Genomic DNA, 12916 nt, shown 5'->3' on the forward strand with positions numbered 1-12916 from the left:
TTTGTGGACTGGATGTAGCAGGCCCCTGTCATCACCCAGAAAAGATTAGAAACCACAGACCTATTTGATTTCAAGTACTGGGTTTATAGAAGGGATTGTAATCTATTACCAATCTACTGGTAGGGCAGCTTCGATTGGTAAACAGTCACCAATCACGTGGCACACAGGAGGTACTAAAGAATCTGTTGAATACTGTTGGGTGGATACTTCAGTTGTCTCAGAGGAGCCTTATGAGAGTAGAGTCATCAGGGAAGAGGCTGCCTTTGATCAGAAACTTGGGAATGTGATCAGAGATACCACAAGTCTCTGGTCTCTCTGAGCAGAACTTGGTGGCCTGATAGTGAAGCTCGAGGAGGATTCAGGACTAATGTCCTCTGGATCCTCTGGGAGTATCCTTACTGCACAGAGCCCTTCGTACAATGCTTTAAAAACATCAGCATCAACTCTGCTTTTGGAGTAATTACATTGCTGCTTCTTGACCCCTCTTGCTGTTTTCAGGACTGGTGGAGGGTGTGGACCAAGGGAAGAAAGGGATAACCTTTATTTTGCCAAGGTAGTTTGGTTCCTGTGCTTGTGTTTTGCCCTTGGGCAGAACTGCCAGAGCTGATCATTCAGGGGCAAATTTCAACTAGACAGGAGTATTTCTTGCATCTTTTTCCTTCGTATATATCAACATTTTGCTGATGAAAACATTCGATTTGAGTATCGTGCTTTCAGAAAGCAATTACTGCTTCTAAATGAATGCTAACATCACTGTCTAGAAAGGTGACATAGCCTAGTGAATCTAATTGCACTTCTTATCTCTTTCAGAACTCTTCCTCCAGCTGGAAGTAAGTACCACGGATCTTTGAGGTTTGTAGGCTCTTTCTGAGACTGGACTCTTGCTCTTCTGATCTGGTAGCCTTTCCTTCTGTCACCAAATAGATGGTATAGAAACCTTCACCACTGTTCTGTGACTACAGGATCTTTATCTCAATTCAGACATTGTGTCCATTCATTTTCCAGTTGAGCAGCCTCTGCTTATCACAGAGGATTAAGGAACATTCACCCCTCACTGCTTTCTTGTTGACTTTTATTTCACATTAATGCTGTTTGGAAGTATGTCTGAATTACAATGTCCTAATAATTTGATATTGGTCCTTGAAGCAGCTCAATCTCTAAATTGGCTCAACAGTGATGTTTTACAGGTAAAACTCTAGACTAGTAAGAAAGATTTTTAAATTTTTCCTTTCATTCCATGGACTCTTCTGTGCTGCTGCTCTGTCAGGCTCAGTGGCCACTCATAGGGTGGCTAGCGTGTGGATGTATGTGGGGGGTACTTTTTGAGAAGGTCGTTGTTTTTCAGAGCCACATTGTTAGAACTCATTTTCGTTACCGAGGTCAGTTCAATGCACGTCTTCATAGCCACATAGGGTCACATAATTTACTTCCACAGACCTCTGTAGGCCCCCGTATTTGTCACTTACTACAATGGTGAGTTTTAAATGTGGTGCATGTGCAATTTTTATTTTATTATGATATTGATGTTTGAGTGCTTCAGAGTTCAGGCAGTTAATAAATGATCTACTTTAGTAGTTTTTTCTTGCTGTATAAGTGTCAAATAATAATAGTAACTCATGCCATCTGGCCTCAGTATCTTGTGATTTGTAATACAGATATTTCACCTGGAATCTGTTTTCCTTTGAAGCTATATCTTTAAGAGGGATTATTTACTATCTTTGAGCATTTTATTTTCTTTTAATATAAAAGCTGTAAAATAAAAGATGTGGAAAAGAGAAAATACCTGAATAACAAGTGAAGTATACTCAAAAACAAAAGTCATATGAGGCTGGGCATGGTGGCTCACACCTGTAATCCAAGCACTCTGGGAGGCCGAGGTGAGCAGATTGCTTGAACTCAGGAGTTCGAGACCAGCCTGAGCTAGAGTGAGACCCTGTCGCTAAAAAAAATAGCCGAGTGTTATGGAAGGCACCTAATCACTTGAGCCCAAGGGTTTGAAGTTGCTGTGAGCTGTGACGTCCTGGCACTCTACCAAGGGTGACAAAGTGAGACTCTGACTCAGGAAAAAAAAAAATCCTATGGTTTGATTTTGTTCATTCTTTGGAAAACTTGTTCCCAGATACCCTGTTACTGCAGGTGTGTATGCGTAAAACTGTATTTCTCATGTCAATAAAGGTATTTTTCTTTTCTGTTGAGGATAGAGCCAGAGTTCTTTCTGTTTGGTACCCAGGGACATGTACTCCTAGCCTGTGTTTCTCTTTTGCTCAGACCGAACAAGTGGAAAGAAATTACATTAAAGAAAAGAAAGCAGCAGTGAAAGAATTTGAAGACAAGAAGGTCGAGCTGAAAGAGAACCTGATTGCTGAGCTAGAAGAAAAGAAGAAAATGATTGAAAATGAAAAGCTGACGATGGAACTGACTGGAGGTATGAAAGACCCATGGGGTGGGGTCCTGGGAGCCCTGAAAGAGCTGCAGTTACTGCTTTTGTCTCTAACTCAAGAGCAGGGCAAGGTGAAGGAGAGTGGACTTTGACCTTGCAGATCAGAGTTCCAGCTCCACCTTGCACTGGCTGTGTGACCTTAGTCAAGCTGCTTAACTTCTCTGAGTCTACTTCCTCCTCTTTAAAATGGGGCTGGTCGGGGTGGTGCCTGTGGCTCAAAGGAGTGGGGCGCTGGCCCCATGTACCAGAGGTGGTGGGTTCAAACCTGGCCCTGCTCAAAAACTGCAAAAAAATAAAAATAAATAAATAAAATGGGGCTGGTCATACCCTGTCTGACAGGATTGTGGTTAGACATGAATGCCTAGTACAGTGTCCTGTAGATAACAGTTGTTCAATAAATGGTAGATCTCTGGTAGGAGTTGCAAGCTCTAGCTCATGCTCTACTCAATTATTGGGACATTTGCATCTTTGTTATGTTACCAAATTATTTACCCAACTCCATCACTGGTGATGAGAATTTTCTGCTTTTTTTTTTTTCCCCCCCAGTCTGCCTTAGTTACAGAAAAGGTATTGTCTTTCTTTGACCTAGATGTGAGAACAAAGGCTTTCAGCTATGTAAAGTATGCTATTAGATCTCTACTGCCAGGTGTTACTGTGAACATTTCAAAAAGACTGGGTATGATTCCAGAAGTGTAGCTAAACTTAACTATTTTCCTATAAAGGTAGTAAAGTTGCATAAGACTCAGAGCCAATCCCTTCCTAGCCTTCTAGGGTTTAGTAAATCCACATGTGGAAACTCAGCAGGTTGTAGGCAAGTTGAAAAGAAGCAATATGGGCTGATTCCACTGTCGCCGTACGCAGACTGATGATGCCTAGAAGGATACAGGGAATTGGCCTGAACTAGCTATTTTGGAATGTGGCAAAAACTGCAAGCAGGTGAGTGGTGAGTTTGTCACTTGAATATGGAAGTGGCCTGCCTTTCTGTACAGCCACAAATTTGACTCGTAATTATGTTTGGAAGGTACTAGGGTTTTGGCATGTCTAATTTTAACTGGGTTTCTTAGGAAATACATGTTTTTATGGAAGTTCTTGGGACTGACTTTGAAATTAAAGGTATCTAGTTAAGGTATCTGTGTTCCTTCCTGTATATTTCTCGTGTTGTGACCCACCCTAGTCCTCTGCTTGACACTCTGGGTCCAGTCACCATGGTCACCAAAGAATATGTGGTTGTGCCTGAGGTGGAATCTGATTCTTTTTATTTTTTTTCTTTGCAGTTTTTTGGCCGGGGCCGGGTTTGAACCTGCCACCTCCTGTATATGGGGCTGGCGTTCTACTCCTTGAGCCACAGGCACCGCCCTGGAGTCTGATTCTTAAAAAGTCTCTCCTTTAACAGCTTCCTCATCAGAAGAGTTGGCAAAAGGAGTGAGTTCCTTGAAGGCTACTGAAAATGGCTCAGCCATGTTTTTTTTGGATGAGATTGGATGCTAAACGAGTAACTTCCAGCAGCACTGTCTTGTTCTTGTTGCAGTGCTTTTCTAATGGGACAGGTAGCACTGTGGTGCCCTGTCAGTGACCTGCCTGCTGCCTGCTTTCTGCCTGGCACACCATTTCCTTTGATGGTGGCTTGGTGGCTGTGACTGGTATTGATGCCTCATTGCTCTCTGCTGGAGCTACCAGATGTTTGGGAGCCTTCATTAGGCTAGTGGGAAATATCGCCAGTTTATAGCTGCTCCCTTTCCATCTGCAGGGAAGGGTATCATCACCTTACTTGTGATTTGGCATCCTAATTATTAACAAGCGATAGACATTGTTTGGTCAGGCAATTTTACGGCCAGAATCTTAACAGGGACAGGAGGCAGCTTCTGTGACTTGAGCCTATTAGGGTAGAAAAGCCAAATAAATGTGGGGAAATCATCTGTAACACAGTAGAAATAGATTATAGAAGTGTTAAAGCCAGCCACAGTATCCTTCCTCAAGCCATTTGGTGCCCTTGGTATGGAAAGCACTGCCAAGGTAATGACAGAGTGTTGGAAGAAGAGGCACTGGAGCTAGAAGGGCAATTAGCCTTTCCGCAGATGGTGCTGCTGTGGTGTTGGACTAAAGGTCTGCCTTCATTCCTCTAATTGAGTGACTTATTTCACTTTTGTGGATTGATGCCCAATATTAATGTTGCCCAGCTCTGCCCCAAAAAGATATTTTTTAAAGTCTCCTTTTCTTGTTGAACATGAAGATAACTTCAAAACATGAGGCTGATGAGACACATAGTCCAAATAACCCATTGGAAACAGTTGTGTTTGGTGACCTACTCTGTCTGACCATGACTAAAAGCATTTACAGACCTCCATAGGAACAGGCAAAATGGACGTACTCTTCACCGTTCAGCTCTCTCCTGGAGAACTTAATGAAAACCAGGTTGTGTAGGTAGAAAGATGTACCGTAGATAAAGGGGCTAGAATGAGTTATATAGGTCAGTGCTCCTCCAGCTGTTGCGTGTATATGAATCACTTGGGGGTGTCTTGATAAAAAGCAGATTTGGAGGGCTGGGCGCAGTGGCTCACACCTGTAATCCTAGGCGGATTCATTGCCTGAGTTCACAGGTTTGAGACCAGCCTGAGCTCGAGTGAGACCTTGTCTCTAAAAATAGCTGGATGTTGTGGCGGGTGCCTATAGTCCCAGCTACTTGGGAGGCAGAGACAAGAGAATCGCTTAAGCCCAGGAGTTTGAGGTTGCTGTGAGCTATGATGCCATGGCACTCTACCACAGGTGACAAAGTGAGACTCTGTCTCCAACAACAACAAAAAAAGCAGATTTGGGTTCAGGGGGTCTTTTGTGGAGGCTGAGATCCTGCATTTTAACCACCTCCCAGGGTTGCTGGTAGGATGGTACTTTGAATGGTGAGGTTATAGAGAAAATACCAGAGTTGGAGTTTCTCTGAGTTGAGGCCAAGATTGTAAGTAACTCAAATAATGGTTGAGAACCTAATGAGCTTAAAAAGGTGAGAAGCTTTATCATTTTTAATGTGTTTTTCATATTCTTTAGAACAGCGGCCTTTTCTCCTTCCACCAGCCCACTAAGCGTCACTTCATTTTCTTGTTTACCAGGGGCATCTTCCAACCCTCAGGCTCCTATGGAAGCTACTCAGGACCTCAGGAAAGCCTGGGAGTTTCGTTTAGAACTGGATTCCTAGCTGGTACCACGAGTCATTATAATGTCAAGAGAAAAGTCTGTTTCTTGAACTGTACATCAAGCCAGGCATATAAAAATAGAGCTGGCTCGGTGCCTGTAGCACAGTGATTACAGTGCCAGCCACATACACCGAGGCTGGCAGGTTCGAACCTGGCTGGGCCAGTTAAACAACAATGACAACTGCAACAAAAAATAGCTGGGCGTTGTGGCAGGTGCCTGTAGTCCCAGCTACTTGGGAGGCTGAGGCAAGAGAATCACTTGAGCCCAAAAGTCAGAGGTTGCTGTGAGCTGTGGCACTAAGGCACTCTGCCTCAAAAATAAATAAATAAATAAATAAAATAGCGAGCTGCCTCTGCAGGCTCATAGACCTGGGGTGAATCCTGGCTCTGTCACAGACTTAGTTCTGAGATAGGGTTTTCTTACTTGGCAAGGGGGTGACAGAACCTACTATGTGGTGTTGGCGTGGAGGTGAGAGGAGCTGATGTCTGGAAGGGGCTTCAGGAAGTGGCTGGTGTGGAGGAAGCACCTGGACTGGAAATTGCTCATTTGGTTGCTGTAGCTCCCTTTGACTTGGTGTCGTCATTCTGATTTTACAGGCCTCTCCATAGCTTTGCTTCTGTCTGGATACCTTATGCTCAAAGTCCCTCAATGAAATAGATAGTGGTTAAGCCAGAGTTTGTCTGACTCCTCATTCTTGCAGCTCTCTGCAGATGCCACGTGTGCGTGTGGTACTGAGACTCCACAAAACTGGGCTGATGGGTAAGGGTTGTATCTTTATATTCTCATGGTTGCATAGCTGACACAGCTTCTCTATCTTCCCCAACACAATGTGGTGCTGAGAAAAAGGGCCCCCCAATGGAAGTAAGGATTTGATAGGCTTGTTTTGAAATTTTTTTTTTAAACCGTAAGGTGGATGTGGTACTACTGTACAAGCGGTAAGCTTGGCACAGTATTTAATAGATGCTAATGAGGAGGAAAGGCTGGAGGTCAAGGCATGGCGAAGGGGTCCCACACAAATGTCTGGGTGTGGAGAGGAGAATTGAGATTAGATTAGATTTTGGGTGGAGTGGGGTTGTCTTCAAGATGTTCTTTCCTGATGCTACTAGCAAAGTGGCAGCCAAGCCATTTAACATGGTTGAGATGTGGAGAGGAATGCTTGATGGCTTGCTCTTTATCTTTAAATACCTTCATTATGACTTCATTCCCATCCCGATTTGGCCTCCAAAGACCTGAGCTTGATTTTAATCTCCTCCCCTCAGCCAGTCATTTATAGTTGCCACTGCAGCATTGCTTTGTGAGAACACTGATGCACCTGCCATCCCACTAGAGAGGGTGTGGGGTGTGCTGGGGATTACCGTCTGCCTGTGTTGCCCTGCCCGTTTTGAAGGTAATTGCCAGTCTGCTATGGTGCCTACTCTGCAGTGGCTTTTCTTTGTGCCACTTACATCCTATTTCTTAAAGAAAGTCCTTTGAATCACTGCAAGTATTATTTTTTCCTGATAGCCAAGCAAGTATGATCTTGTTTTAATGGTTGAAGTATGTTAAAATGAAGCTTTCACTGTACTTACGCACCATAGGCAGGTGAGCTGTTCGAAGTGAATGAATAGGCCTAGGCAAGTGCAGAAGAAAAGGCCAGCCAGTAAAGTGGTAATTGTACTTACTTGCAGGTGATTAATTTGTCAGGAATCTCTGTTTATGTGGACTAAGCTGTAATGACTGCCTTGCACTGATTCAGCCTGAACTCCTGTTTCTTAGATGGCAGACCCAGTGCTGCCTGAGGGTGGGGGAGGAATACCTGTATCTATCAAATTTTCTCTAAGTAGAGCAATAGGATTTACACTCTTAAAGGTCATACTGCTGGGGAGGAGGTGTTTACCTGGGCTCATTGCTTGGTCAGTTTTTTCTCTCACATACAGTCCATACTCTCCTGAGCCTGGTTTAATTGATGTTTAATGAGATTCCACAAATAGTATCCCACCTGAAGCAGACCTATGAGTCCTCTGGATCAGAGAGGCTTTCTCATTGAAGCCAGTGAGAGGTGTTTTGTGGTTGGGGCATGACGTCTGAGAGGAAGGCTGAGTTCCTGCTCACATGTCTTTTCCAGGGTTGTCACACTCCTTGTGTGGTGTGCATTTCAGTTCTGGCATCTGTACCCAGATTGAGCTTGTTGGGGCATTTAGCTGGCCAAACAATGTCAGCTTGTTGCTTATAGTGAGAACTAGAACTTTCCAGGTGCAGACTCAAGTGGACAGGCTGACCCATCCTATGAAAAGTCCACCTTAGAAGCCAACTAGGCAACCCTGGCATCGGAGCAAGAGGACGTCAGTGGATACTCTTACTATGTCTGTTGGGGCTGTGACGCTTCCATGTTGATCTCCTCAATTCACACCTTCCACTTGGGCCACTGGCAAGACTGTCCCCTGTTATCTGCTCTCCCCTAGGTGGTGGTGGAGATATGCTGATAAATTTTTAGGGTCTTTAGAGTACCTTCTGCAGAAATAGTTTTTTGGATAAAATTCATCAGATTATTGCTGTGACCAGGCTAATAAAGTGAATTGATTTTCATCATTTCCTAAAAGAATTTGATTATGTTTCCTGGATTTCTGAGGTTAGTGGCCGTGATCAGACTAGATATTATTCCCAGACCCTCTCAGCTACATGTTTACTTGGCTCAGCGTATTGCCCACATTCCCTGCTCCCCAGCCGTTCCTTTTGGTGGGCAGCACACTCCATAATGTGTTTGTGGGCTCCATGCTTTGTCTCTGTTGCTGTCTTGGATGGGTTGAGCTCCCTCATGTTTTGTTTTCTAGATTAGGTCTGAATGTTAGAAAGCCTCACAACTGCCTCGGAGTATGTAACTTCTTTTCAGCTGTTTGTGACATTAGCTGCCTTGGAGTATGTAACTTCTTTTCAGCTGTTTGTAGCTTGACTTAAAAAAAAAATCTTTGTACAGTTTTTTCCTGCCTGAAAATATAATAATGAGCCAGTCATGATTGAACTCTCCTATGCTGGACACTATGCTAAGGTTCACATGTATCATCTCACGTGACCCTCACAATACACGGTAGGGGAAATACTAATATTTCTACTATCTAGATGAGGCAACTCGAGAGACAGAGCGCTTATGTAGCCTACCGTAGGCCGCAAAGCTGCTGCAGGGATTCAGAGCCCTGGCTTTTAACCACAGGGCTATGCTTCTGGCCAGTAAGTAAGCGGAGAAAGCTGGCACCTCAACGTAGAGGGTCAGGCATTTCTTTTATCCCTCTTCCCAGGGAGACAGGTGTGTGTGTCTGTGTGTCCTCTTCCCTTTTTACAGTTCCAGGTATACATACCTTTATGAGTATTCATTAGGTCTCTCATTCTTATTTTACTTGCATTCCATTCATGGGGGAAAATGTTCATTATTACCCATTTCTCTTTTCGGACAGAGTCTCACTCTGTCACCCTGGGAGGAGTGCCATAGTGTCATAGCTCACAGTAGCCTCAAATTCTTGGGCTCAAGTGATCCTCTTACCCTAGCCTCCTGAGTAGCTGGGCACCTGCCACCATGCCTGCTAGTTTTTCTGTTTTTAGTAGAGACGGGGTCTTGCTTTTGCTCAGCCTGGTCTTGAACTCCTGAGCTCAGGGGATCCTTTTTCCTTGGCCACACAGAGTGCTAGGATTGGGATTATCCTAATCCTGAGCCACTGCACCTGGTCAATATTACCCATTTCTTAAAAGCAACATGTAGAGACACTTTTTGATTTGCTATGGCATGTTTATTAGATAACGCTAAGGTTCTGTACACTGTGTGGTGGTGTATACTCTGTAGCTGTGCTGATGGTAATGCAGTCATAAATTGACTTTACCTCCTGATCAAGCTTGACTTCATCTAGTTTTTCTGTAAAAAACTGTGAAGCCCCTACTGTGGGTGGAATTCAAAGGCTTAACTGTGATAATGTCCCATACAGAGTGTCACAGAATGGGGAATATTGAACTGCACCTCAAAGAATGTTATATGGGAGTTTTTTGGCAAACAGAAAGAGGAAGCTAGGTAGAGGATGGTGGTGCAAAGTCTGGAACCTTTGGGTGTCAGAATAGCTAAAAGCTTGCACACAGGGTAGGTGTGAATGAAGGAGAAGGGAGGAAGGACATGACTGAGGCTAAACCTTTATTCTTTAGGAGCGGTGAGCTCTTGAAATATTAGTAAGAGGAGTGGTATGTAAAATGATTTGATTTGTGTCTTAGGAAGATCACTTAGACTAGGGAGGGGAGGCTGGATGGGAGGGATGTGGGAGGAAGGTCAGTGAAAAGAGGAAGGGTGGAGTTGAGGCAGAACTGATGTCTCTGGTGACTGTGAGGCCTGGATGAAGGAAGACAAGTCACAGATGACAGATACGGTTCAGCATGGAAGGGTGGACAGATTTGATGCCCCTGATAGGTACAGGAATGGGCAGTGTTGGGAGGGAAAACAAGAACTCAGTTTGCTTGGAGTGTGGAGAGTATGTGTTGGATATCAGGTGCCGTTCAGGGGTAATTGGGAATTACAGGCTGAGGAGTGACAGGACCCTGGAGATAACCAGTATCGAGGGAGCAGGCAGAAGAGGACCCTGAGGAAGGCAAGTCAGCCTCTTTGTGCACCACGGCTGGTGGGGGAGTGCAGAGTGTCAGACTACAGAGAAGATTAAAAAAGAATGAAAGAGGCTTTTATTATGAGCCTTCATTGTATCATCCTTGATAGTCATGTAGCTACAAAAGGTTATAAAAGAAAAAAAGAGTCTGAGTCTGTGAATGAAGGCTTAGTCTAAAAATGTTAGCCCTGAGGCCAGTGGTCTCCAAAAGCCTTTTTCATCAGTGGGCTTAAGAACACCCACTCTCTGTGGGAAAAGCAAAAATTGGTTGACAGGTTCCTTGACCTAAGAGCCTGTAACTCTGGAGTGTCTTAATTTGAGGGAGAGGAATACTATCTCTGGTTTTCAAGGGTGCTGGAGAGGTGCCTCCAGTGGCCGTCATGCTAGCTGTAGGGCTGCATTTCTGGGAGGGCTGCGTACCTAGGACAGCTGGTCTGAATCTTAGAAGCATGGACATTTTCAGAAGTCTAATAGGGGCATCTGGCTGCAGTCATGTGTAGACCAAACATCCCCAATAAGACAGTTCTGCATGGGTGGGTGTGGGGCAGATATTTGTTGACTGAGTGTCTTTAAGAGGGAGTTGGATAGATTTACCCATTCCATTCTTGCTGCAGATTCTATGGAAGTGAAACCTATCATGACCAGAAAGTTGCGGAGGCGACCAAATGATCCTGTCCCCATCCCAGACAAGAGGAGGAAACCTGCTCCTGATATCCATTTGCATTAAGCTTTAATCACTTTTTTTCTCAAGATGATTGAATCCTTTGGTTGTCCATCTGATAGAGTATACATGGCCGTTGGTCCTATAGGAAGTAGTAAGAATTGATTGGAAAGCATGTATAAAATATCTGTGGGATAGGGATTGGTCTTTTTGTTATAAGAGTTCTCAACTGGTTTTGGTGGGAGAGATTAAAAATAGTTATTTGCAAGGGTACTTTGTGTTGGAAGTTCAGCCTGGCCTTAACACTAACTTCAAAATTCAGAGGCATCTGAAGATGGATGTGCATTATTTTTCCCACCTGTAATTTTCTACCTTTGTAGAAATGAGGACAGTAATATCTGATTTTATGTGCCTCAGTTTTCTATGTCCCTAAAATAGTAGATTGCAAACTGTTTTTAAATTAAAGCAAATGAGATTTTAGTCAGACATAAAGAAGCCTTTTAATCATGGAAATGGTAACAGGACCAGGACACATGGAGAAGTTTCTATTCTTCTAGAGGAGATAATGAGTAGCCCTTTGCCCAAAATGGTTATTTGTCTGCCACCAGGAAAGGGGATAACTTCAGGTCCCTTCACCTTCACAACTGAGCATTTAAGTTGCTGGGGAAGATTAACCTTACCGTGTGTGTGCGTGTGTGTGTGTGTGTGCGTGCGTGTGCGCACAAGTCTGTAGATCTTTGGAACAGAAGCACTTTATAAATTAATGATAAAATGATGAAATTCTTATTTTGCTATTTCCTGTGCTCTATCATAGATAACTAATGAATCTTATTCCACCTTCCCATCACAGCAATTTGTAAGGTGAGGGATACGAATTCTTTTATATACCTAAGCACCATGACAATTTAGTAGGAGAGTAAGAAATTTCAGAGAAGCAAACTATTATTCTAAAAACATTATTTAACATAGTCATACTTTGTAAATTCAAAAATGCTGGTACCATTTTATTGATTACTCTTTAGCAGCCAGACTTTTCAGACATACTCCTTTAACTCTCAACACCCCAGCTAAACTATTTGTTAACAGATGAACAGATCATGGAGGATCTGAGGACATTAAATAAGGTACAGTTTGATTTTTAAAAGTATTTTTATTTATTTGAAAGCTCAGGCTTGATGATTTTCCACTTCGTCTTGTGCATATGTTACTTGTTAAATCGTGATACCTTTGACACCTGAAGTTGCATCTGAAATGATTTTCTCTAAGATTTTTTGTTGTTGTTCTTCCTACAGCTTAAGTCACCCAAGAGACCAGGTGAGTGCATCATGTATTGGCATCTGTGCAGTCTTTTCATCGTGGTGTTGGGAAAGCATGCGAGTACCTGTCAGGGAATTGTTGCCGTTATCAAAAATGTCCATCATTTGCCTAAGAGTAATCATCATGAAAAGTTAAGGGAACCTTAAGTGCACCCATCTCTGAATTTTTTTTTTTTTTTTTTAACCCTACTGTTTCATTTTTGTCTTTTGCTTACAATTGATTATGATTGGCTGGTAAAGATTTCCTTCTGACTAGGTGTCAGGCATAAGGTTTAAGTACACATCTGTTTTTGAAAATGAAACCAGAGAGATTTTTTGGTATTAGTTAGGTCCTGTGGACAGTGCTGTTCCAGCAGCTTTACATGGCCTGACTCTGGTAAACATTTGCAGGCTGCTCCCAGTCACTGTTATTAGACGAGGCCAGTTCACAGTGGTTCCTTCCAGAACAGCACTTGAGAGTCAGTGCAACTAGAATTGAATTGGTAATGTCTTCTCTCTCTGTTTTTTTTTTTTTTTTTTTTTCTTAAAGTAGTGTGATTACTCACACATCCCTCTATTCACTGAGTCTTGTGGAGAAAAAACAAGATTTTTCTTTCTCTAGTTAATGTCTCCCTGGGGTCACAGTGGTCCACAGTGACACCCTGAGCTTCTGAGGGATGATGGCAGAGGGGGTTATGTGAATAAGTGTGTGAATTTAGATCAT

At 43.3% G+C, this 12916-nt stretch overlaps 1 protein-coding gene across 1 annotated transcript in view; it reads left to right on the forward strand.

Moving 5' to 3' along the window:
- Positions 1-12916, forward strand: part of SUDS3 (SDS3 homolog, SIN3A corepressor complex component) — a 35488-nt gene that overhangs the window by 10935 nt on the left and 11637 nt on the right. Inside the window, exons 5-9 of the mRNA XM_053589211.1 lie at positions 811-830; positions 2269-2425; positions 10851-10946; positions 11960-12021; positions 12190-12211. Of these exons, the coding sequence (XP_053445186.1) occupies positions 811-830; positions 2269-2425; positions 10851-10946; positions 11960-12021; positions 12190-12211 (357 nt within the window). The remainder of the gene's footprint in view (positions 1-810; positions 831-2268; positions 2426-10850; positions 10947-11959; positions 12022-12189; positions 12212-12916) is intronic.

The sequence above is a fragment of the Nycticebus coucang genome, chromosome 4 (genome assembly GCF_027406575.1).
Source record: "Nycticebus coucang isolate mNycCou1 chromosome 4, mNycCou1.pri, whole genome shotgun sequence".
In the NCBI taxonomy this organism is placed as follows: Eukaryota; Metazoa; Chordata; class Mammalia; order Primates; family Lorisidae; genus Nycticebus; species Nycticebus coucang.